Consider the following 22,150-nt stretch of genomic DNA (forward strand, 5'->3'; position numbering starts at 1 on the left):
GAAGAAATTAAATAACTCATTAGCTCAGGAAAAAAAAAAATTGAAGAAAGCCAGGCAGGAGAAATATTCATTAGGGGAAGTGATTCTCAGTGGGGAGTGACTTTGCTCTCTCACCCCAGAGGACATTTGCTAATGTCTAGAAACAATTTGGTTATCACAACTGAAGTAATACGGAGTTTTACTGGCATCTGGTGGATAAAGGCCAGAAATGCTGCTAAATATCTTATAGTACATAGGACAACCTGTGTGCCCCACCTGTCCCCAAGAATTATCCAGCTCAAAATATCAACCAGTGCTAAGGTTGGGAAGCCCTGGTTTAGGGGCACATGGCTGGATCAGTTGGTAGAGCATGCAACTCTTAATCTCAGGGTCATGAGTTTGAGCCCCACATTGGGCATAGAGTTTACTTTAAAAAAAAGAAAGGAAAAGCTTGCTTTGGAAGTGTATTAAAACTAATCATGTGAGGGCCAAGTTAGGAATTTAATGCTAATGACGTATGTCTTAAAATTCACTTTTTAAAATTTTTTTATTTTTTAAAATGTTTATTTTTGAGAGAGAGACAGAATGTGAGTGGGGGAGGGGCAGAGAGAGGGAAACAGAATTCAAAGCAGGCTCCAGGCTCTGAGCACAGAACCCAATGTGGGGCTCAAATTCACAGACTGCAAAATCATGACCTGAGTCAAAGTTAGATGCTTAACCGACTGAGCCACCCTGGCACTCCTGTCTTATAGTTCACTTTAATGCAGCAAAAGCTTATTTCAATAGGAGTGACACTTGTGGGGAGGTGACATGGTTTTGATTTAAAATTGCATATCTATATATTTGAATAGGAAAAACCTGTAAAGATTGGGATCTCTTGCTTATAGTTTCCACAAATATTAATTCTATCCGATTCATTTTGGTTATTTGGCTAGCTCCTACATTAATCTGCCTGAGTCTTTTTAGTGATGTTTTAAACATTTGATTAAGTAGTAACTGGGTAATTTTTATTAAAGCACCAATAATTTTATCATCTTGACAGCAGTTCTTCACCTGTGACTCGCATCAGAGCCACTTAGGGAACTTTTCGTATTTGTTTCATATATAAATAGTCCTGGAGAGCCTGATTCAATTGTGATGAAGCCTGGGCTTCTGACTTTGACAAAAGCTCTTTAAGCCATTCTGATATACACCTCTGGTTAATGACCACTTTGAAGTAATGCAGTACTCTGCCTAGTGCTACATTATTTCTGGTGTTCTACTGAATTCTCTTTGAGATGGGGTTTAAATTACTCAATCCTGAAATTGATCCTTTAAAAAGTTACAGCTGAGAATAGGCATATTTTGTGCTGGTAGTACACATGCTTCTTACTGAATGCTGATCATGTACCAGGCACCCATGCTAAATACATGAATTGTGATATAATCTTCAAACCCTGTGAGGTAGATTTAATTTTAATAACTCACTTTTAGATGAGAAGAGTGAGATTTTTTTAACTTGCTCAAGGGGAAATAAGTTTGGGGCAGGGATTCAAACCCAGATTAATGCTATATTACCTTCCCTTAATGCTATGTTACCCTCTGCTTTAATGTTCTCAGGGGTGCTTACAATTTTTCTTTGGGGGAAAATCAGTTTGCCCTTGTGTGTGTACAGTAGGAGGCCTTTTATCTAGTTGGTAGACGGAAAAGCGAGTCATGGTAGGGAAGCCTCAATGACACTGAACAATTTTTTTTAAACTTAAAAAAAATATAAATCTTTTTAACCTGATAATATATTTTTTTCAATCTTTTCTTGGGTGTGGGTTCTCTGCTTAGAATTCTGTTTCATTTTTCTTCCTCAAACCACTTGTGTAATGTACGGTCTGAAAATTCCACTTTTAGGTTTTTTCTGAAAGTAGAGGATTATTTTAAACATTTAAGAAGTAATTTGTAGAATCCTATAATTTTTTAATGATTTTTTTTCTCCAGGCTTCAGTCATCTTATCTGCCTCTAATTTGGCAGTTTTTACTTAGTCTTTCCAGAGTATTCCACCTAATTTTTGTAGCTCTTTTGCATTATGTGTTTGCATTTCATTAGTTTATGTAATATTTGATTAAATTGTGTAGTGGTTGTACCTAGTACAACTGGTATAAGTCAACTGGAGAACACAATGGACTCTTGTAAGTTATGTACATAAACCTGGGAGGAGATTGTAATAATGTGAGACTTTCCTAAAGAGTGTAGTCTATAACCTTCAAGAGTTCAACTTATATTTGACTATGGGAATGGAGAGCATCACTTACTCCAGTAAGTTAGTGAAGTAGAAACCAGTTAAGAAAGTTTCTACTACACTTTGATGAGGTATTTTATGTGTAGTTGGCAACTACATTATAGAAGCCATTCCTACCCTTTGAACACTTATTTGGGTAGGTTATTGTTTAGTAAACAACTATAGAAATAGAGTAAGAAGTGCTACGTGTTACAGAGAATTTGTGAATTATGTTGGTAGATAGCTTAGTGGGAAGATGAGGAGAGCAAATTAGGCATAGATTCATAGAGGAAATGGAGACCTTGAATCGAAAAAAAAAAGAAAAATGGCTTGGATAGAATGATATTGTCTACTTAATTCTGACAATCCTATAGAAAGAATATTGAACCTTTGCTTAAATCTCATTTAGGAGAAGGTATAGTGAGATTTTAGGATTGATAACTTCCTGCTTCCTGATAGAATGGTTGTAGGGATAGCATAAAATATTGTAGCCAGATATTTTTCTGGACTGGATTCCAAAAAGGCATTAACAAATTGGATGCCCGATACCTGTCATCAACCTGTAGAAATGAAGGACGAAGATGAAAGCTGTAAATGGCTATCACTGAGAATCTATTTGTTTAAAAATCTCTAAATTTAAATTAGGAAAGTAATATAATAGTGGAAAATAGGTCACCAGAGATAAAAGGGCCAGGAAGTAATGAACATGAATTTTCTTTCAAAAAAACCCTCTTGTCAGACTTTAAAAAAAACAAAACAAAACAAAAAACCCTAAATCTTTTGACTCAGTTGTTTCATTTCTGGGAATTCTAAATAATATTAACAATACATTTGACAAAAGTTTTGAAAAATTTTTTCCGAAAAATTAGAAGTGAACAAATTTTCATCTCAATAGGAATCACTAAATCTGTAGTTAGCTTAGGGTCAGGTACATAGTTAAGTGTTTAATAGGTATTACTTATAAAATTTGACTTCTAATGGAAGGGCAAAGTTGACTGACAATTAGAGTACTAGTTAAATTTTTTTTTTAACTGAAGTATAGTTGACACACAATGTTACATTAGTTTCAGGTTTACAACATAGTGATTCGCAACTCTAAGTTTTGCTGTGCTCACAGTATAGCTACTTTCTTTCACCACACAACACTATTACAGTATCATTGGCTATATATATTCCCTGTGTTGTTCCTTTCCACTCTGTGACTTATTCCATCACTGGAAGCCTGCACCTCCCACTCTACCAGTTTTTGCTCATTCCCCCAACCCTCTCCCCTCTGGCAACCATCAGTTTGTTCTCTGTATTTATGTGTCTGTTTCTGGTTTTTTGTTTATTCATTTGTTTTGTTTTTTAGATTCTGCCTATAAGTGAAATCATAATGGTATTTGTCTTTCTTAGAGTACCATTTTTAAAAATTTATTTTTATTTATTTTTGAGAGCGAGAACAAGCATGAGTGGGGAAGGGGCAGAGAGGGAGGGAGACAGAATCCCAAGCAGGCTTCCTGCTGTCAGCACAGAGTCCCATGTGGGGCTTCAACCCATGAACCATGAGATCATGACCTGAGCTGAAATCAAGAGTAAGACGCTCAACCAACTGAGCCACCCAGGTGCCCCTTAAGAGTACCAGTTTTAATTGAAATCAAAAGAGCATCTTTATGTTAAAGCCTTCTCTCAATGTTGATTTGTCCAAAACTCTGTAGTTTTATTCTAGAATATTTTTCAGATATGGGGGTTTTAGTAAGTAGTAGGCTGCTCCTCAAGCTGCCAACCATGGATAAATAAATTATAATAATGGTCAATTTAATATTGTCATGTAGATTCCAAACATGAAGTCTAAAGATGTAAGTAGTGTGTGTGTGTGTGTGTGTGTGTGTGTGCGCGCGCGCGCGTGTGTGTGTGTGTAGGTGTATATGTAGATGGCACAAGTTTAATCTTTTGTCCATCCTTATGCTTTGGCCACCTAAACAAGTACCTTTACAAATTATTGTGTTTCCTTCTGGAGGTAATCTGTATACATGCAAGTGTATGAGAATACTTACAAGTATTCATTTTTACATTAATCATAGCATACTTTAAACATTGTTTTCCAGTTTGCTTTAAAAAAATTTTTTTTAAAGCTTTCCATACCAGTATATAGCACCACCTATTCTTTTTAACGGGTGCATATGTGTGGATATAGCCTACTTTAACAAGACTCATATTGATGGGTATTGTGGTTGTGTTACTTGTGTGCTAGTACAGACTGATGCAGTGAATATATGACATGCTGTTTCAGAAAATATGTTGGGCTATGAATGTTGGGTTCTGGGACTAGTGGTGCCTTATTTATTAAAGTCTGTGCTTCATAAGGACTGTATTAGTGAGGAATTCTTCCTTGCCCTTTGCTGTGACTGATGTTTATGGAGTGTCAAATCCAAACCCCTGGTGGATATAATGGAAATTGTATATAATACAGGATATAAGACAGGAATTGCACAGTATTGCCACACAGGCTTCTCCTAGGATATGAAATTAATATTTTGCATTATATGGATCTCCATTAATTTAAGGGGAGGTAAGTGAATAGTTTCAACATATTTCTTTCAAGACTCTGTTCTTGAATAAAAGATGGACAGGAGGAATAATGATGGGATATTTTTAGAGCATTCTAGAGATAATAGTAGATCTTTTAACCTTTCACTTCTGTTGGCATTGTGGTCTTTGCTGAGTTTGACCAGGAAGAAAACTCCTTTGGGGGAAAGAAGCCTTCAACAGAGCACTTCCATAGGGAGGAAGCTTAAATTTAAATTAAATTACTAGTTTGGAACGAGACCTAGAGTTGTTGCTAGGAGTAGAGGATAATGATAAGAATAAACCAAGAACAGCTTATAAATTGTTTTCAGATTATTTTCACTTAATCTCACAGCAAGCCTGTGAGTTAGATATTTTTTGCATGTTGACAGATAAGAAAACTGAGGCTTGAAAAGTTTAAATCACTAGATGCCCATGATCACATAGCTGATCAGTGACAGCCAGGACTCAAATCTGATTTTCTAGTTTGACCAGCCTGAAATATGAAGCTTTCTTAGTTCATTGTATCCAATGTCCCTTCCCTGTCTTTTTTGGGGCCATAGAAACACAATTAGGAGTCATTAACTTGAGGAACTACCACTGCTTATCAATGCCATATTAACCGTATCAACAGTTTTCTTGAAATTTATGATGAAAAGTTTACCGATTTACCATCTCATCATTTGCCACTGAGTTTTGGTATTCCAAGAAGAGTACCATGGAATTAGAGCTCCAGCCCGCCTTTTTGTTATCTTTAAATTGACTACTTGGCACATTTTTTTTTCCTTTTGGCTGTAAAATATGTTTATATTTGGGCAGGTTAGTGGTAAAGTGAGAGGGTTAAAAATTGAGTAAAGAAATACAGGTCAGTCTAAAATAAAAAGATTTTTTTTTTTTTTTTTTTTTTTTTTTTTTGTCTAATAACTGTGTAGAAGAAGGTGTGAAAGTCAGAAATGGTCCAGTATTTGACCAGGTTTTTAGGCCTGGGATCTCACACAAGATCCTTGGGCCTTAAAGCTGAAAAGGTGGGAGGAGGGATGGGAACAGGACAGTAATTTAACACTTCCTCAGAGGTCCAAGATACCCTACTTTACTGTGATTCCTCTATAATTTTAAAGGAATTCTTTGTTCCTGGCACTTCTGTGGAAAAGTTGGATTTATAAGAGGAGGAAATGTATGCATCCTATGTCAGGCTCTTTACATTTATTAACTCTTGTAATTCTAGGGACACTCCTTTAATAAATTATTCCCTTTTCATAGAGAATAACTGATGCTAGGTATATCACACTTGAATCTCAATTAGGGAGTTAAGACAGGCACCTCCATCCATATAAAATGAAACAAGATAACGTTTATAGTAGTCAAAAGCCAGGATTAGGTGGTCAGGGTGGCCCAGTGAAGCAAAAACTAGAATTTGCGGGACCACAGGCACACCACCATGTGCCTGTTTCTACAAATGAACTTCCCAACGTGGCCACGAGCTCGCATCCCTGGGAGTGAAACCTTGGGGGTGTGAATTCACTAAAAATTCGTGTGCATGATGGGGGTGGGGGGGGAAGGGCAAACTGGACTGTCCTCGTGGAAAACCGCATCGGCGTGCCCTCGGAGCTCTACATTTAAGGAAGTTGGCTGGGGGAGGGGGCTTGCCCTGCGGCTGCGTCCTGCTCCCCGCACCCTCCCCCCCCCCCCCCCCAAAGCCTCTGCTGCCGCTAAACCCCGGAGAGCGGAGCGTGCACGTTGAGATTCCTCGGCGGGCCTGGCAGCGGCTGCTGGGCATGCTCAGTGGGCAGGACCCGTTAGAGTGGCGAGTAAGGAAGCGTTGGCTCCTCTCTGGGTCTGCCTTCCCCGGTTCAGGCCCCGGCCCTGGGCTTTTGTGTGCGCGGAGCTGCAGCCGCCGCTGCCTCCTCGCGGGGCCGCCCGACCCCAGATGCCGGCCGGCCTGTCCGGTTTCCGCCGTTAACCTCGCCGCGCGGCTGGAGGAGGAGCGGGGCGGGGCGGGGCCCGCGGGCCGGCGGCCGGGCGGGCAGGAGGGCCCTGCCGGGGGTGGGGGTGGGTGCGGGGAGTCCCGCGGGGGGTGGGGGGAGGGGGCGGGCGCGGAGTCACGGGGGTGGGGTCACCGGCGGTGGCTCGGGGAGGCCAGCTGGGAGGGGAGGGGGCCGTGGGGGCGGCTCGGCGGAACCGGCCGCGGCTGGGGAGCAGCGGCGAGGCCGGGGGCCGGGGCCAGGGCGTTCCGGGCTTCGCTGAAGCCGCCGCGGGCCCCATCTTCCGGCGGTCGCCGGAGTTTGTGGTGATTGTTGCTGCCTCCGCCACCGCCCCGGCTGCCATCTCCTCCTCCTGGGCCGCCGCCTCCTCCTCTTCCTCCTCCTCCTGGGCCGGGCCGATCCCCTCCCCGCCGCCGCCTCCTCCTGGGCTGGGCCCGCGGTGTCTCGTCCCCTCGCGGAGCCGCTCCTGCCGCCGCCGCCGCCGCCTCCTCATTCATCCTCGTGCACCATAGGCGGCACAGGCACCAAGATGTCCAACCGAGTGGTCTGCCGGGAAGCCAGTCACGCCGGGAGCTGGTACACAGCCTCAGGTAGGGCCCCAGGCCGGCCGGCCCGTCAGCCCGCCGCCGCCGCCTGGCCCCGCGCCCGCGGCCGCCCGAGGTCGGCGGCCCGGCCCCGCGCGGCGGCGGGAGGGACGAGGGCGCGGACGGCCGCCGGCCGCGGACCGCGTGGGGAGGGAGCGGCCCGGAGGCCGGCCTCGCCGCCTCCCCCACCCGGGTTGGGCAGCCCGCCGGGCAGCCCGGGGCCGGCCGCCCTTCTCGCTCAGCCCGGAGTTGGGCGAGAGGGAGAGTGGCCGCCTCGGCAGCCTGCGCCCTCCCTCGGGACCCGGCTGGAGGAGGGAATGCGCTCCCGGAGCTCCCGGACCCGAGTCTGCTGGTCGCCGCCTCCGGCTCCCGGGAGGCGGGCGGGCGGCCGGCCGGCCGCTGCCACCCCCCCCGAGAGGACGGTCTGCCCGGCGCCCGAGCCCCGCTTCCCCCACCCGGCGCCGAGGGAGGGACGCGCGTTCCTGTGCTCGCGGTTGCTCCCCGCCGGCGGTCCGAGCGGCGCCCGCCACCGGGGCAGTCCTCCGTCTGGCGGCGTGCACGGCCGCGTCCGCTCTCCCCTCTCCCGCGAGGAAGTCCTCTCCCTCCTCCGCTGGCAGTTTGGCAGGAGGCAGCGCTCCGCTCTCACCTTTAAGGTGCTCAGCTGTCTGGAGAGGAGTGCGCGGGGTAGTACTTTTTCACGTTGCCGGGCCGGAGCCCACGGCTCCGCCCGTGAGGTCTGCGGGAGCGGGGTCTTTTCTGGGATTTGCAGCTCTTGTGTGTTGGGGGTAGAGTAGAAGTATTGCCAGGCGGTGGCTTGGGGTGGCCTCCCAGCTCTTTTGTCAGTGTTTTCATTGTTACTGTCATTCACGAAGGGGGCAGCTGGGATTTGGCATCAGCACTTTTGCTCAGCAGCCTCGCCACTCTCTATCCGCTCAGCACCACGCAGGTGCTAAAGTACCTAAGGAATTAGATTAGGGTCTGAGCGAACGGAGGCTTCTGTCCACACTGCCTAAAAACATTTTAGAGCTCTTTAAGAAAGCCTAGGGACTTTCCCTTTAATAAACGTTTTGTTAGAGCGACTGTTTTCTGGGATTACTTTCAGGAGTCACATTTCTGGTAAGTTAACAAAGAAAAGTTCCCCTGTGATTCCTAATAGTTTTCAGTCATTTGGTATTGGCTTATCAATAACTAGACCTAACTTTAACGTGGATCGCATCATGTTTCCTTTTGCAAATAGTTGGATTGGCTAGTGACATGGTTTGTGAGACAGCAAAGATTTGGAGGAAAATTCATTTCTCTGAAGTTGCTAAACGAGCTCATAAATACATGCACTTTACTGACTCACTGAAGATTCGCTGCCTTAGGAAGACACAAAAGAATCATAATTTGCAAGCCTAACAGGTAGCTGTAGTTTTGTACTAAGCAAATGACATTTGACTTACCTTCATGGTCCTAAAGTACTTCATAAACATTTAATCATTTCTCACAACCTGAGAGTGTCAGTTAAGCTTTTCTTGTTCAACATATGGGGCTGTGCCCAAGACTGTGTACTAGGCAGAACAGGAACTGAGAAATGGGGGAGTCCCTAGCTCCTGGGTTTGCCCTCCAATTTAGTGTATTGCTAACATCCAGTTTATCAATTATAGTCTTTTCAGGGTTGTAAGTCACTAAGCTTCTTCAGTGTATTTTGAAGGTTAAAAAGTCTCAGTTTTCACTTTCATGGCCTTCTTTTGATTTATTTCTTTTGGTTTTGTTTTCTATGCCTTTCTATAAGTGTTAAGTGTTTTAAACTTTTTTTTTTTTGTTTGTAGCTTGCATTGAAATTTCAACAAAGGATTCTGGAGGAATTTTTTTAGATTCTTGAACATTCTTTGGGTAATAAAATAAGGCAGAGTTGACACTTTGGACTTGAAGAGACTTCTTCAATAATCTCAAATATGGGAATTCTTTTATCCGGCTCAAAACATTCTCTAAGTATAGCTATCATTAGGGAATGAAAATGAAGTAATTTCTTTCTTTGTTTCTTTGTGTGTGTGTGTGTGTGTGTGTGTGTGTGTGTGTAAGCATAATTTTATTTTTTTCAGTGTTAGGTTCAGGTGTACAGTATAGTGATTCAACAATTCCTGTAATGGACTGTTTTCTTAAAAAATTTGAAATACAATCTTATTTCCCTAAACTTTCAAAGAAATCGATAATGCCATTTTGATAATGTGAATAGTTATAGACAACTTCATTGTTAAAAAAATTCAGAGCATGAGTGTCTTGTGTGTGTGTATGTATATATATATGTGTGTGTGACTTTAAACTTAAGTAATTATTTTTAAAAAAAAAAATTTTAATGTGTATTTATTTTTGAGAGAGAGAGAGACAGAGCGCGAGCCCGGCGGGGCAGAGAGAGAGGGAGACACAGAATCCGAAGTAGGCTCCAGGCTCTGAGCTGTCAGCACAGAGCCCGACGCTGGGCTTGAACCCACGAGAGACCATGACCTGAGCCAAAGTCAGACAACCGACTGAGCCACCCAGGCGCCCCTAAACTTAAGTAATTACTAAGGATGAATTTAAAGCAGTGTAGTTGTAAAAGCTTATTTTGTATTTGAAAAATAAGTGAAGTAAAAATAAGTAAACTTCAACTTGGTTTGGTAACTTGTTTAACATTACCCAGTGTACCTATATTGATAACTTTGACCATTGGAAAAGTTTTACTTGTGTTATTATTGCTTTCTCTGGTGAACTACTCTTAAAAACTTGAGTAATAGGAGAGAGACAGATGTCGTTGTGGATTGTCATTCTGTTCTTCCTACATCATTCAGATCATGTCCATAGAATTAAAGTATTTGGTTATGGGTGAAATCACATTTGCTTCAGTTCAGAAAAAAAAAAAAAAGTGTGTGTACTTATATATGTTACATGTATATACACATATATATCTTTGTTTTTATTTACTTCTTGTTATATGCTAGATCCACTAATAGAAGTCTAAATTATTCCCTGCCCTCGAGGAATTTACAGTTTATTTAAAGTAAGTAATAAGACAGCAAATACATTTTGGATAAATTAGGAGTGCTTTTATAGGAGTTCTGAGGATTGTGGAATCACTTTAAGGTAGGATTTGAATTGTGCTTTGAAGGAATGGTATTTAGGTGGGTTTGGAGAGGAGAAAAGAACATTGGGGAACACCACAAAATACAGAGACAAATAATGTGAATAGATCAATTTAATAAGAATGGAAGGTTCACACTTGGGTATAGTTCTTGAGCCTGGAATAGTAAGTAGGTTGGTGCTACAGTATTGATGCCTGTGAATGCTATGCATAATAGTGATTTGACTTATTCAGTAGGCAGTCAGAACCAAGGGAGAAGTTTCTGAGTAGGAAGCTAATATGTGAGTAGCATTTTAGGAAAATTAATCTCATAGGCAGGTTAACCCTCAGTTCTTTACCTGTGTATAGCAGGGATCAGCAAACTATGCCCACAGCCCAGATCCAGCCTGCGGTCTTTTTTTTTTTTTTTTGTAAAGTCCACTAACTAAGAATGGTTTTTAATTTTCAAAGGGTTTAAAAAACAAGCATAAACCAAAAAGTGCAGTAGAAACTGTCTGCGTGGCCTGTAAAACCTAAAATATTTAGGCCCTTTACAGAAAAATATGCCAGCTTCTAGTATAGGTTAGTGGTTCTCAAAGTGTCATCTCTAGACCAGCAGCATAATGTATCTGTACTCTGTATTTTCTCTTATAGCTTTTATTTCATTATTTCAGGCTCTTACTATCTTATATCAAGACAGTTATAACTGCCTCCTAACTGGCCTTCTTTCTGCCCATCTTATCCTCCTTAAGTCCATCCTCCACGTAGCTCCCTGAATAATCTTCTGACCACATAATTCCTTTACATAAATCTCACTGACCATCTTGCTTGTTGGAAAAGGTCTGTTTCTCCATGACTTGGCATCCTCCTTTTTGGCCACTCCCTTCTACCCCATCCCAGTCCTTGCTTTTACCACCCCTTAAAGCAACATGTAGCAGCTCTAATTGTTTCTTTAAATACATTGTGCTTTTTTACTCAAGCTGTTTGTCTGATGGAATGCACTTTGCCAGGATAATTCCTACTCTTCTTTTAAAGACTCAGGTGTTCGTACCTCCAAGAAGCCTATCCTGTTGCCTTGCCTCTTCCTGGCTGTTTTTGATGTTCCTTTGTACTCTCATAACGTGCTTAGCTTTACATTTACCTGGTTCTCTGTATGTGTGGTCTTCTGTAACGCTAGGAATTGCTTGAAGCTAGGAGCAGTATCTTACTCATTTTTTGTACCCTGAGTACTCAGAACAGATTTTATACTTAGTAGGTATTTAGTAAGTATTTGAATGAATGAATGTTAAAGTGCTTCACATATAGTAAATATGGACAAAGATCTTGATTGTTTAAATCCTGAAGAACAGCAGCGTGATATAAGATCATTGCTAGTTAAATCTCTGAGTGTAGTACCAATGAAGAATGTCGGTGGTGGGAAAGGATTAGAAATCCTTTCACCAGTTGGGGACCTCATTTTATAGAAGACTTTTTTTTAATTTTTTTTTTTATTTTTAGGACAGAGAGAGACAGAGTATGAACGGGGGAGGGGCAGAGAGAGAGGGAGACACAGAATCAGAAACAGGCTCCAGGCTCCAAGCCATCAGCCCAGAGCCTGACGCGGGGCTCGAACTCACGGACCGCGAGATCGTGACCTGGCTGAAGTCGGGCGCTTAACCGACTGCGCCACCTAGGTGCCCCTAGAAGACTTTTAAAGAAGTGTAACATGCCTTTAGAAAAGCGTATGACTAGATGAATTTTCACATTATAAGCACATTCGTGTAATCAGTACCCAGCTAAAGAAACGTATCAGTGTTGGAATCCCCAACCCCCGCTGTGTTCTTTGTATTCTAACACTAGAAAAGTTTTGCATGTTTTTGAACTCTATATAAAGTAGGATCATAAAGTATATCTTATTTGAGCTTCTTTTGCTCAAAATATTATATTTATGAGATTAACCCCTGTTGTGTTGTAATTTGTTTTTTCTTGTTGCTTTATTCTGTTATGTGAGTATACCACAGTTTATTCATTCTCCTGTTGGTGGACATTGGATTATTTGGTGCAGTGAACATAGTTGTACTTTTTTTTCTGGTAAAAAAAGTTTTTTTTTTTTTAATTTATTTTGAGAGAGAGTGCGCGTGCGCATTACCCGGCAAGTTGGAAAGGGGCAGAGAGAGAATCCCAAGCTGACTCCACGCTCAACGAGGGGTCTGATTCAGGGCTCGATCCCACAAACCATGAGATCATGACCTGATCTGAAATTAAGAGTTGGCTGCTTAACCGATTGATCCACCCAGGCATCCCTACAGTGGAATTGTTAAGTCATGCTTATGGTATGCTCATTTTTAGTAGATTCTGCTAAAGTTTTGGAAAGTGGTTGTACGAATTTATGCTCCCACCACCAGTGTATGAGTTCTAGTTCTGTATCTTTGTCAACACTTATTATTGTCAGTCTTTTTATTTTTACTTATTCTGGATTGGTAGGTAGTGGTATTGCATTGTAGTTTTAATTTTATTTTCCTGATGACTAATAAAGTTGAACACCTTTTTATATTAGGGACCCTATGATATTGGCCATTTGGATTTCTGCTTTTGTGAAGTATCTGTTACAAAGTCTTTGGGTCTTTTTCTATTAGGTTGTTTACTTTTTTCATATTGATTTGTAGTTCTTTACATATTGTGGTTATAGTCTTGTTAGATTTATATATTGCTGGTATTTTTTACTCTGTAGCTAGCCCTTCCAGGATCTTGGTGTCCTGGTGAATCAAAGTGCTTAATTTTGTCCTGGTGAATCAAAGTGCTTAATTTTAAAGAAGTCTAGTCTGTCAATTGGTTAGTGCTTTTTAATTTCCATTTGTGAAATCTCTGCCTATGTCAATGTTATGAAACTACTTTCCTATGTTTAATTCTTAATTTTTATTTTTAAATATTTATTTATTTTGAGAGAGAGAGGGAGAGGGGGAGAGAGAGAGAGAGAGAGAGAGAACGAGCAGGGGAGGAGCAGAGAGAGGGGGAGAGCAGGCTCCTGGCTGATGGCACAGAGGAGGTCATGAGATCATGGCCTGAGCTGGAATCAAGAGTTGAAATAAAAAATCAGATTCATAATCAACTGAGCCACCCAGGCACTGTCCCCCACCCCCCATGTTTTCTTTCAAAAGCTTTATCTTTTTTTTTTTTTAATTTTTTTAATGTTTATTTATTTTTGAGAGGGAGAGAGACAGAACATGAGCAGGGCCGAGGGGCAGAGAGAGAGAGAGAGAGAGAGAGAGAGAGACAGAGACAGAATCCAAAGCAGGCTCCAGGCTCTGAGCTGTCGGCACAGAGCCTGATGCGGGGCTCGAACTCACCAATGGTGAGATCATGACCTGAGCTGACGTTAGCCACCCAACAGACTGACTGAGCCACACTGGCACCCCTAAAAGCTTTATCTTTTTACCTTTCATATTTATATCAATAATTCATCTGGTTGATAGCTGTATGTGTATGAAGTAGGTATATTACATAAATTTTTTTTGTTGAACTAAATGTAGATACAGAAAAAGTATTCAAGTATACACTTTGATGAATATTCAGATTTAACATACTGTATGTAACCAGCTTGTTATATCAAGAAATAGAATGTTGTCAGCATTCCAGAAGGATACATTATGTTTTAATGTTTAAAAAAAATTTTTTTTTTAATGTTTTTATTTATTTTTGAGACAGACAGAGACAGAGCATGAGCAGGGGAGGGGCAGAGAGAGGGAGACACAGAATCTGAAGCAGGCTCCAGGCTCTGAGCTGTCAGCACAGAGTCCCACACGGGGCTCGAACTCATGGACTGTGAGATCATGACCTGAGCTGAAGTTGGATGCTTAACCGACTGAACCACCCAGGTGCCCTGTTTAAATGTTTTTTGAAATTGGTATGTCTAAGTGTATATTTAATGTGGGGCCTTTCCCCCCTACCCTGTCCCCAAAAATGGTTGTTATATTGATGGTACATCTCATAATTACTGGTGTCCTGGAATCAAGGAAATATAGCAAAGTCTGATGATTTCAGAAAGCATTCTTGAAGTGTTTGTATGATATATATCTTAAAAAAAAATTTTTTTTTAATGCTTATTTTTGAGAGAGAGAAAGAGAGCATGTGTGTGAGTATGGGGGAAGGGCAGAGAGAGAGAGAGAGAGAGAGAGAGAGAGACAGAATCTGAAGCAGGCTCCAGGCTCTGTGCTGTCAGCACAGACCCTGACATGGGGCTCAAACCCATGAACTGTGAGATCATGACCTGAGCTCAAGTTGGACACTTAACTGACTGAGCCACCTGGGCACCCCTGTATGATATATGTCTTAATTGCAGTTTTACTTTTTGAATTGTTTTATTCATTTTGCCATATTTCTAAACTTTTAATAAAATTTTGTCAGGGTGCTGTGGTTGGAAAACCGCAATTGTTTTATTTTTTTGACATGTGCCTTGAGTTTAGAGTGTCAAAATACATCTCGGTGTGTGAGAAATTGAAAAACTGTCTAATAAAGATATTCTCCTTTGAAGTAAAGAGATTACATGTATAATATTTAGTCTTAAAATTAACTTTTTAGGTTACTAGATACAGTGTTCTGTATGCTGATTTTTCTTTGCATTTCATCCTGCTGTTTTACTTGGAAAAAGGCAAGAAGGAAAGAACAAATTTAATAGGCAAACTGTTAAAGTTTGGTTTGATTACCACTGGCTCTTTCTCACTTTCCTTCTTGTTTTTTCTCGTGTATTTTCCAAGTCAAAGTCATCTTTCTTACCTCCATGGTATAGTTTGTAGTTATCTCCTTTTGGATTTTTGTCCATTTGAAAGACCAGGATGATAGCAAAAATGTCCTTCATTAAACATATTCCATGGGTACGTTTCCTATATTTGTATATAATCTGTAATCCTCAAGGACACTACAAGGTTGGTATTGTCTCCATTTATGGATGTGGAAATAATGACTCAGAGAGGTTGAATAACTTGTTTAAGGTATATTTAAGTGGAGGAGTCTGATTGCAGGCAGCCAGTCTGACTGCAAGGAGATATGGTGAGATATGCTGCTCCAAACATTGAAGTTTTCTGCTCTTCAGGTTTTTTCTAAACTATTGACATTTAACTCACACTTGTGTATATCTTATGGTTTATAAGGCATTTTCTCATACATTTTTGATTTTCACAATAATCCTGTGATTAGGTATAGGATAGGTAAGGCAGGCAGGCTTTAATCCACCCCCTCCTTGCTCTCTTATTGATGAGAAACTAAGACTTGGCGGAGGCTAAATTGCCTGAGTCATACTACTGGTAAACGGCGAGCTAGGATTTGAACACAGGACTTCTGGCTGAAGGCTACTGTTTTTTGTTTGTAGTGCTGCTGGAGTAAGAGAGAAGTGGGATTATTTGGAGTCAGTAAGCATCTCTATAATTGTTAAATAAATGTTTTAGATTATAAAATGATAAAAGTGTGACTAGAAACACTTATGAATATTGAATATTATTCATAGAAAATAAATACTGGTAAAGGAATTGGTTTATTTTAATTAGGCTGGTCCCAGAATTTGAATCAGGCTGAACAAAACTTGATACTTCTGGAGAGGCTTTGTTTAACATCCAGTGATTCAGTATTGAATAAATTGAGCTCTGTGTGAAGGGTACTGCTCTAGGGACTAGTAGTGTAGCAGGAGATGAAACAAACAAAAATCCCTAGAGTGTATATTCTGTTTGGAGGAGATAGACAATAAATAAGGTAAGTAAGTAAAATATATAGTATATTAGATACGGGAAAGTGCTATGGAGAATTATAAAGCAAATCAGAGCTGCTGATGCATAAAAATGTTTAAGAATCGGAAGGAAGTTTGCAATTTTAAATAACATTGGAAGGGAAGACTTCATTTGAATGACTTTGAGTGAAGACTGGAAGTAGAGGAGAGAGAGCAAGCCTTGCATTGTAGGTAATTTTAGAGGCCAAGATAATTTTTTAAGTTTATTTATTTTTGAGAGACAAAGACAGCATGAGTTGGGGAGAGGCAGAGAGAGATGGAGAAAGAGAGAATCCCAGGCAGGTTCCACACAGTGCAGAGCCTGACATGGGGCTCAAACTCACAAAACTCACATGACCTGAGCTGAAAGCATGAGACTCTTAACTGACTGAGCCACCCGGGCGCCCCTAGACGCCAAGATAATTTTAGGCTGAAGGTACGTCAAGTTCAGAGGTCCTGAAGCTAAAGCTGGCTTGGAGTATTGGAGAAACAGCAAGGAGGCCATTGCAACTGGTATGAAGTGACATGGATAGAGTAGTGTGATATGAGGTTAAAAGTAAATGGCTGGAGCAGAGGCACAGAGGTGCTTTGGTCAGACAGGTCTTGAGACCATTGTAAGGACTTTTCTTGAGTGAGACAGCTGTTGGAAGGTTTTGAGCAGTTGATGACATGCCCCATTTAGATTTACTAGAATCACTTGACTGCTGTAGTGAGTGTCAGGGAGTGGTGAAGCCGGTGGCAAGAGCAGAACCAGAGAGACCAGTTACAAGGAAAGCACTAATCCAAGTAAGAGATGATAAAGGCTGGCATTGAGTAATAATAGCAGTGGAGGCAGGTCAGAGTGATTGGTTACTGGATATATTTTGAAGGTAGAGCTGACGGGATTTGCTGCCATACTTGGAAGTGGGGTATGAGAGAAATAAGTCAAGGTATTTCTTTCTTTCTTTTTTTTTTTTAATTTTTTAAATATTTATTCATTTTTTTTTGAGAGACAGAGATACAGAGTGTGAGTAGGGGAGGGGCAGAGAGAGAGGGAGACAGAGAATCTGAAGCAGGCTCCAGACTCTGAGCTGTCAGCACAGAGCCCGATGCAGGGCTCAGACTCACAAACCATGAGATCATGGCCTGAGCCAAAGTCGGCCACTTAACCGGCTGAGCCACCCAGGCGCTCCAGTCACGGATATTTCTTAAGGTTTATCTGTTAGAAATTGCAGTAATGGAGTTACTACCACCTGAGGTAGGGAAGACTTATGAGAAAAAAAAAATGGTGGAGGAAGGTTAGGAGCTCTATTTTGGTTTGTTAAATTTTGAGGTACTTACTGTAAGTCACGTGGGTACGTGAGCCTAGACTTTAGGGGAGAGGCCTAGACTGGAGATGTAAAATTGGGAATTATCATTATATAGATGGTATTTAAAGCCAAGTGTCCGGTGAAATCACAAGAAAGGGAATAGCTAGGCCAAAGAGGTTCATGACTAAGCCTTAAAACGTTTCCAACCTGAAGAGGTTGGGTAGGTGAGGGAGATCATGTAAGGAAGACCAACTGAGCATCTCATTAGGTGGAGAATGAGATAGCCTAGGAGCCAAGTAAAGAAAATGCCTGAAGACTTCTCAGTGCAGTTAATATAGATTTGCCTTGGAGTTTTTTCTTTGATATACACATTTCAGTCTGGTCTAGGCTGCTCTGCTCTTCGACATCGTTTATGCTATTGCCAGAGCTTCTCAACTCGTTGCCTACTTTCCATTCTGTTCTTTACAGAACAGAGAGAGAGGGAGAGAGAGAGAGAGAGACAGAGCGAGAGAGAGAGATATCTTCTAAATATGTGAATGAGATAATAGTCATTTTTCAGAACCCTCCCCTCATACTTAAAATCACATTCAGAATTCTTACTGAGGCTTAGAAGGTCTTACATGCTCTGACCTCTGCTCAACTTTCTGATTTCATCTCCTACCACTTATTCTTTATGCTGTTCCAACCATTCTGGCCCTCTTACTGTTTCCCAAATATGTCAAGCTTATTCCTGCCTTAGGACTTTTGCAGGTACTTCCCAAGATTGGCTAGTTCCGGCAGAGTAGCCAAGGAAAGGATATTTTTACTAATTCCCTTATTTTGCTAGTCACAACTAGGAGTAGAAATAGGAAGGGGTGAAAATGGGTGGGATAGCTTTTCTCAAAGTGTGATGAGAAACAGTAGTCCCTGGAGATGCCTTTGCAGAAAGGCTTTATGGTCAAGTAAGTTTAGGAAATGTTGCATCTGTTTTTCTCCCTTGGGCCCAGATAACTAACAATAGACTTGTTTTATGGCTCATTACATGGTCTGTCTTGGTGAATGTTCTGTGTTCATTTGAAAATAATGTATGTTTTCTGTAGTTGTGGGGTGGAATGCTTTCTAAATGTTAATTAGGTTAAGTTGGGTTATTGTATTTAAGTCCTCTACATTCCTATTGATTTTCCTTATTTTATTATTTATGTTAGTTCCTGAGAGCAGTATTGAAATTCGCAACTATAATTCTGGGTTTGTGTATTGTTTCTTTTAGTTTTGTTGATTTGTTGATTCATGTATTTTAAATATCTTATTTAATGTACATGTTTGGGATTATGTTTTCTTGAATTAACTATTATTATGTATGTTCCTCTTTATATCTGGTAATATTTTTTGTTCTGAAGTGTTCCTTGTTTTAATAAAGCCAGTCCAGCTTTCTCATAGGTAATATTTGTATGGTACATGCTTTTTCATTGGTGTCAGGGGTCACTGAGACTACCTTCAGGTTTGATGAGCCCTTAGAAGGACTCCTAGAACTCAGAAAAGCTGTTATACTTACAGGTACAGTTTATTACAGAGAAAGGATACAGATGAAAATCACAGAAAGGGAAAGGTGCATATAGTGGAGTACAGGACAAGTCAGGTATCAGTGTGTCCTCTCTCAGTGCAGTTGCTCTGACAGTGTTAAATTCTGTCATCAATGATTTGACAACAAGTATGAAGTCTTGACAGCCAGGGAAGCCCATTTGGGCCGTGGTATCACAGGTTTTTATTTTATTGGGGGTGTCAGTCTTACAGGCATAGAGCACTCTTGTGACTGACCTTAACTAATCAGTCTCCAGCTCTCCTGTCTTTTGCAGAGCTCATAGTGATACAGTGTGGCCCATGGTATCAGGAAAACAAAAACAGGAATTTACGACAAATCATATTGTTAGCATAAACTAGCAAGGCCCTAGGTATACGAAGACCCCCTTTTTTTTTTTATTGTGGTAAAATGTACATAGCATGAAATTTGCTATTTTACCAATTTCTAAGTGTACACTTCTGTGGCATTTAAGTATATTAATGTAATTTGCAGCCATCACCAATGGTTTCCCCAACTGAAAGTCTGTACTCCTTAAATACTAACTTCCTATTGATTCCTCTTCTCATCTCCTGGCAACTACCATTTTACTTTCTTTATCTATGAATTTGCCTATCCTAGGTGTCTAGGTTAAGTGGACTCATAAAATATTTGTCCTTTTTTTGTGTGACTTACTTTACTTAATATGTTTTCAAGGTTCATCCGTATCCAAATTAGTATGTATCAGAATTTCATTTCATTTCAAGGCTGAATAATATCCATTGTATGTATAAACCATATTGTATTCATTCATCTGTTGATGCACAGTTGGGTTGTTTGTACCTTTTGGCTATGTGAATTAATAGTCCTGTGAATGTTGGTGTGCAGGTATCTGCTTGAGTCCCTGCTTTCAATTATTTTGGGTATCTGTCTAGGAGTAGAATTGCTGGGTCATAGGGTAATTCCATATTTAACTCTTTGAGGAATTAGCAAACTGATATCCACAGCAGCCACACTATTCTACATGCCTACTAGCAATGTACAGGGGTTCTACTTCCTTCACATCCTTGCCAACACTTGTTCTTCCCCCCCTTTTTTTCTTTGATAGTAGCCATCCTAATGACTAATGATATAGAACATGTTTTCATGTGATCATTGGCCATTTGTAGATTATCTTTGGAGAAATGTCTACTCAGGTCTTTCTCCTATTTTTAAATTGGTTTGTTTCTTTTTATGAAGTTAAAAGAATTCATTGGATATTCTGGAAATTAATCCTTTATCAGACATAGGAGTTATAAGTATTTTCTCCCATTCTATAGATGGTCTTTTCCTTTCATGATAGTATCTTTTCATGCACAAAAACTTTAATTCTGATGAAATTCAGATTTATTTATTCATTCATTTATTTATTTTTCTTTTGTTGTGCTTTGGTGATATATAAGCAACCATTGACAAACCTAAGATCATGAAGATTTGCTTCTGCAGTTTCTTCTGAGAAATAAGTTTATATAGTTTTATATAGTTTATAGTTTTAGCTTTTACATTTAGGTTGTTGATTCATTTTGAGTTAAGTTTTGTATATGGGGTGGGTTTGGGTTCAACTTTATTCTTTTGCATGTGGATGTCCAGTTGTCTCAGCACCATTTGTTGAAGAGACTATTCTTTCTCTGTTGAATGTTCAAATCAATTGATTATAGATGTTTGGGTTTATTTCTGGACTCAGTTCTAGTCCATTGGTCTCTATGTCTATCTTTCCTATTCCATTACCGCACTGTTTTGATTACTGTAGCTTTTTTACCCCATTTTTGATAGGTGGTTTGGTAAAAATTGAATTCAGTAGGTGTGTTGACATTACTTCTTTTAGCACTTTATAAATGTTTTATTGAATTTCGGCTTGCACGGCTTCTGAGAATTCTGTGATTTTTTAAAAAAGTATTTGTTTCTCTCAATACAGTGGTTTTTTTTTTTTTCTTTTCCTATGGTTGTGTTAAGCTTTTTTTTTTTTTTTTAGACTTATTACCATTTTCCTGCTATTTTATCATCATGTGCCTTTGAGTGATCTGAGTTTATCCTTTTTTGGGATTCACTAAGTTTCTTGGATCTGTGGGTTATAGTTAGCAGCAGATTTAGAAAAATACTTGTCATAATCATTATTACCGCAAATATTTTTTCTTTTTACCCCCTTTGTTTTCTGGACTCCAATTAAAAGTATGCTAAATAGCTTGGTATTGCCCTATAGTTAATTCAGAATTGTTTTCTTCTTTCTCTCTGTGCTTCCTTTTGTGTAATTTCTTTTAAGTTCACTGATTTTTTTTTTTTGTCTTGTGCAATATCTAAATTTGCTTTCCATTCCATCAGTGACATCTTTTAAGTACAAAAAAGTTAATGAAATAACTGCTAATTTCACCTGAATATTACCTTTTCTTTTTTAAGTTTATTTGTTTTGAGTTTGAGAGAGAGAGACAGGGAGACAGAATCCCAAGCAAGCTGTGTGCTGTCAGCGCAGAGCCTAACCTGGGGCTCAATCTCACAAACTAAGAGATCATGACCTAAGCCAAGATTGTGAGCTGGAGTCTTAACTGACTGATTCTGAGCCACCCACGTTCCCCTCATCTGAATATTTTCTTAAAAAATTGTTTTAAAATTAATTTATTTAACTAAAAAATTTTTTTTAATGTTTATTTATTTTTGACAGAGAGAGAGAGAGAGACAGACAGAGCATGAGCGGGGGAGGGGCAGAGAGAGAGGGAGACAGAATCTGAAGCAGGCTTCAGGCTCTGAGCTGTCAGCACAGAACCCGACACGGGGATCGAACTCACAGAACGCGAGATCATGACCTGAGCTGAAGTGGGTGCTCAACCTACTGAGCCACCCAGGCGCCTCTAAAATTTATTTTTGAGAGAGAGTGGGTACATGTGTGCGTGCAAGTGGGGGGAGGGGCAGAGAGACTGGGACAGAGGATCTGAAGCAGGCCCTGTGCTGATAGCATTCAGCCCAATATAAAAACATTAAAAAAATTTAAAAAAAAGTAACTTTTATTTTTTATTTTTTTCCTGATATCAGGGCAACCTAGAAATTGAAAATACATGTGAATTATACTTAATATTGGTTTAGAGTTATTTTCTTTTAAATTAATTTTTTTAATGGTTATTTATTTTTGAGAGAGAGAGACA

General features: G+C 40.4%; 1 protein-coding gene across 3 annotated transcripts in view; it reads left to right on the forward strand.

Moving 5' to 3' along the window:
• Positions 1-6,949: 6,949 nt before the first annotated feature.
• Positions 6,950-22,150, forward strand: part of MEMO1 (mediator of cell motility 1) — a 123,353-nt gene continuing 108,152 nt past the window's right edge. Inside the window, exon 1 of one of the 3 annotated variants that reach the window (XM_027033498.2) lies at positions 6,950-7,347. In XM_027033498.2, coding sequence (XP_026889299.1) covers positions 7,287-7,347 — 61 coding nt within the window. In that variant the 5' untranslated portion in view covers positions 6,950-7,286. Of the gene's footprint in view, positions 7,348-13,627; positions 14,275-22,150 lie in introns of those variants that run through there. The other 2 variants (XM_053201041.1, XM_053201039.1) reach the window with 2 other exon arrangements.

The sequence above is a fragment of the Acinonyx jubatus genome, chromosome A3 (assembly GCF_027475565.1).
Source record: "Acinonyx jubatus isolate Ajub_Pintada_27869175 chromosome A3, VMU_Ajub_asm_v1.0, whole genome shotgun sequence".
Lineage (NCBI taxonomy): Eukaryota > Metazoa > Chordata > Mammalia > Carnivora > Felidae > Acinonyx > Acinonyx jubatus.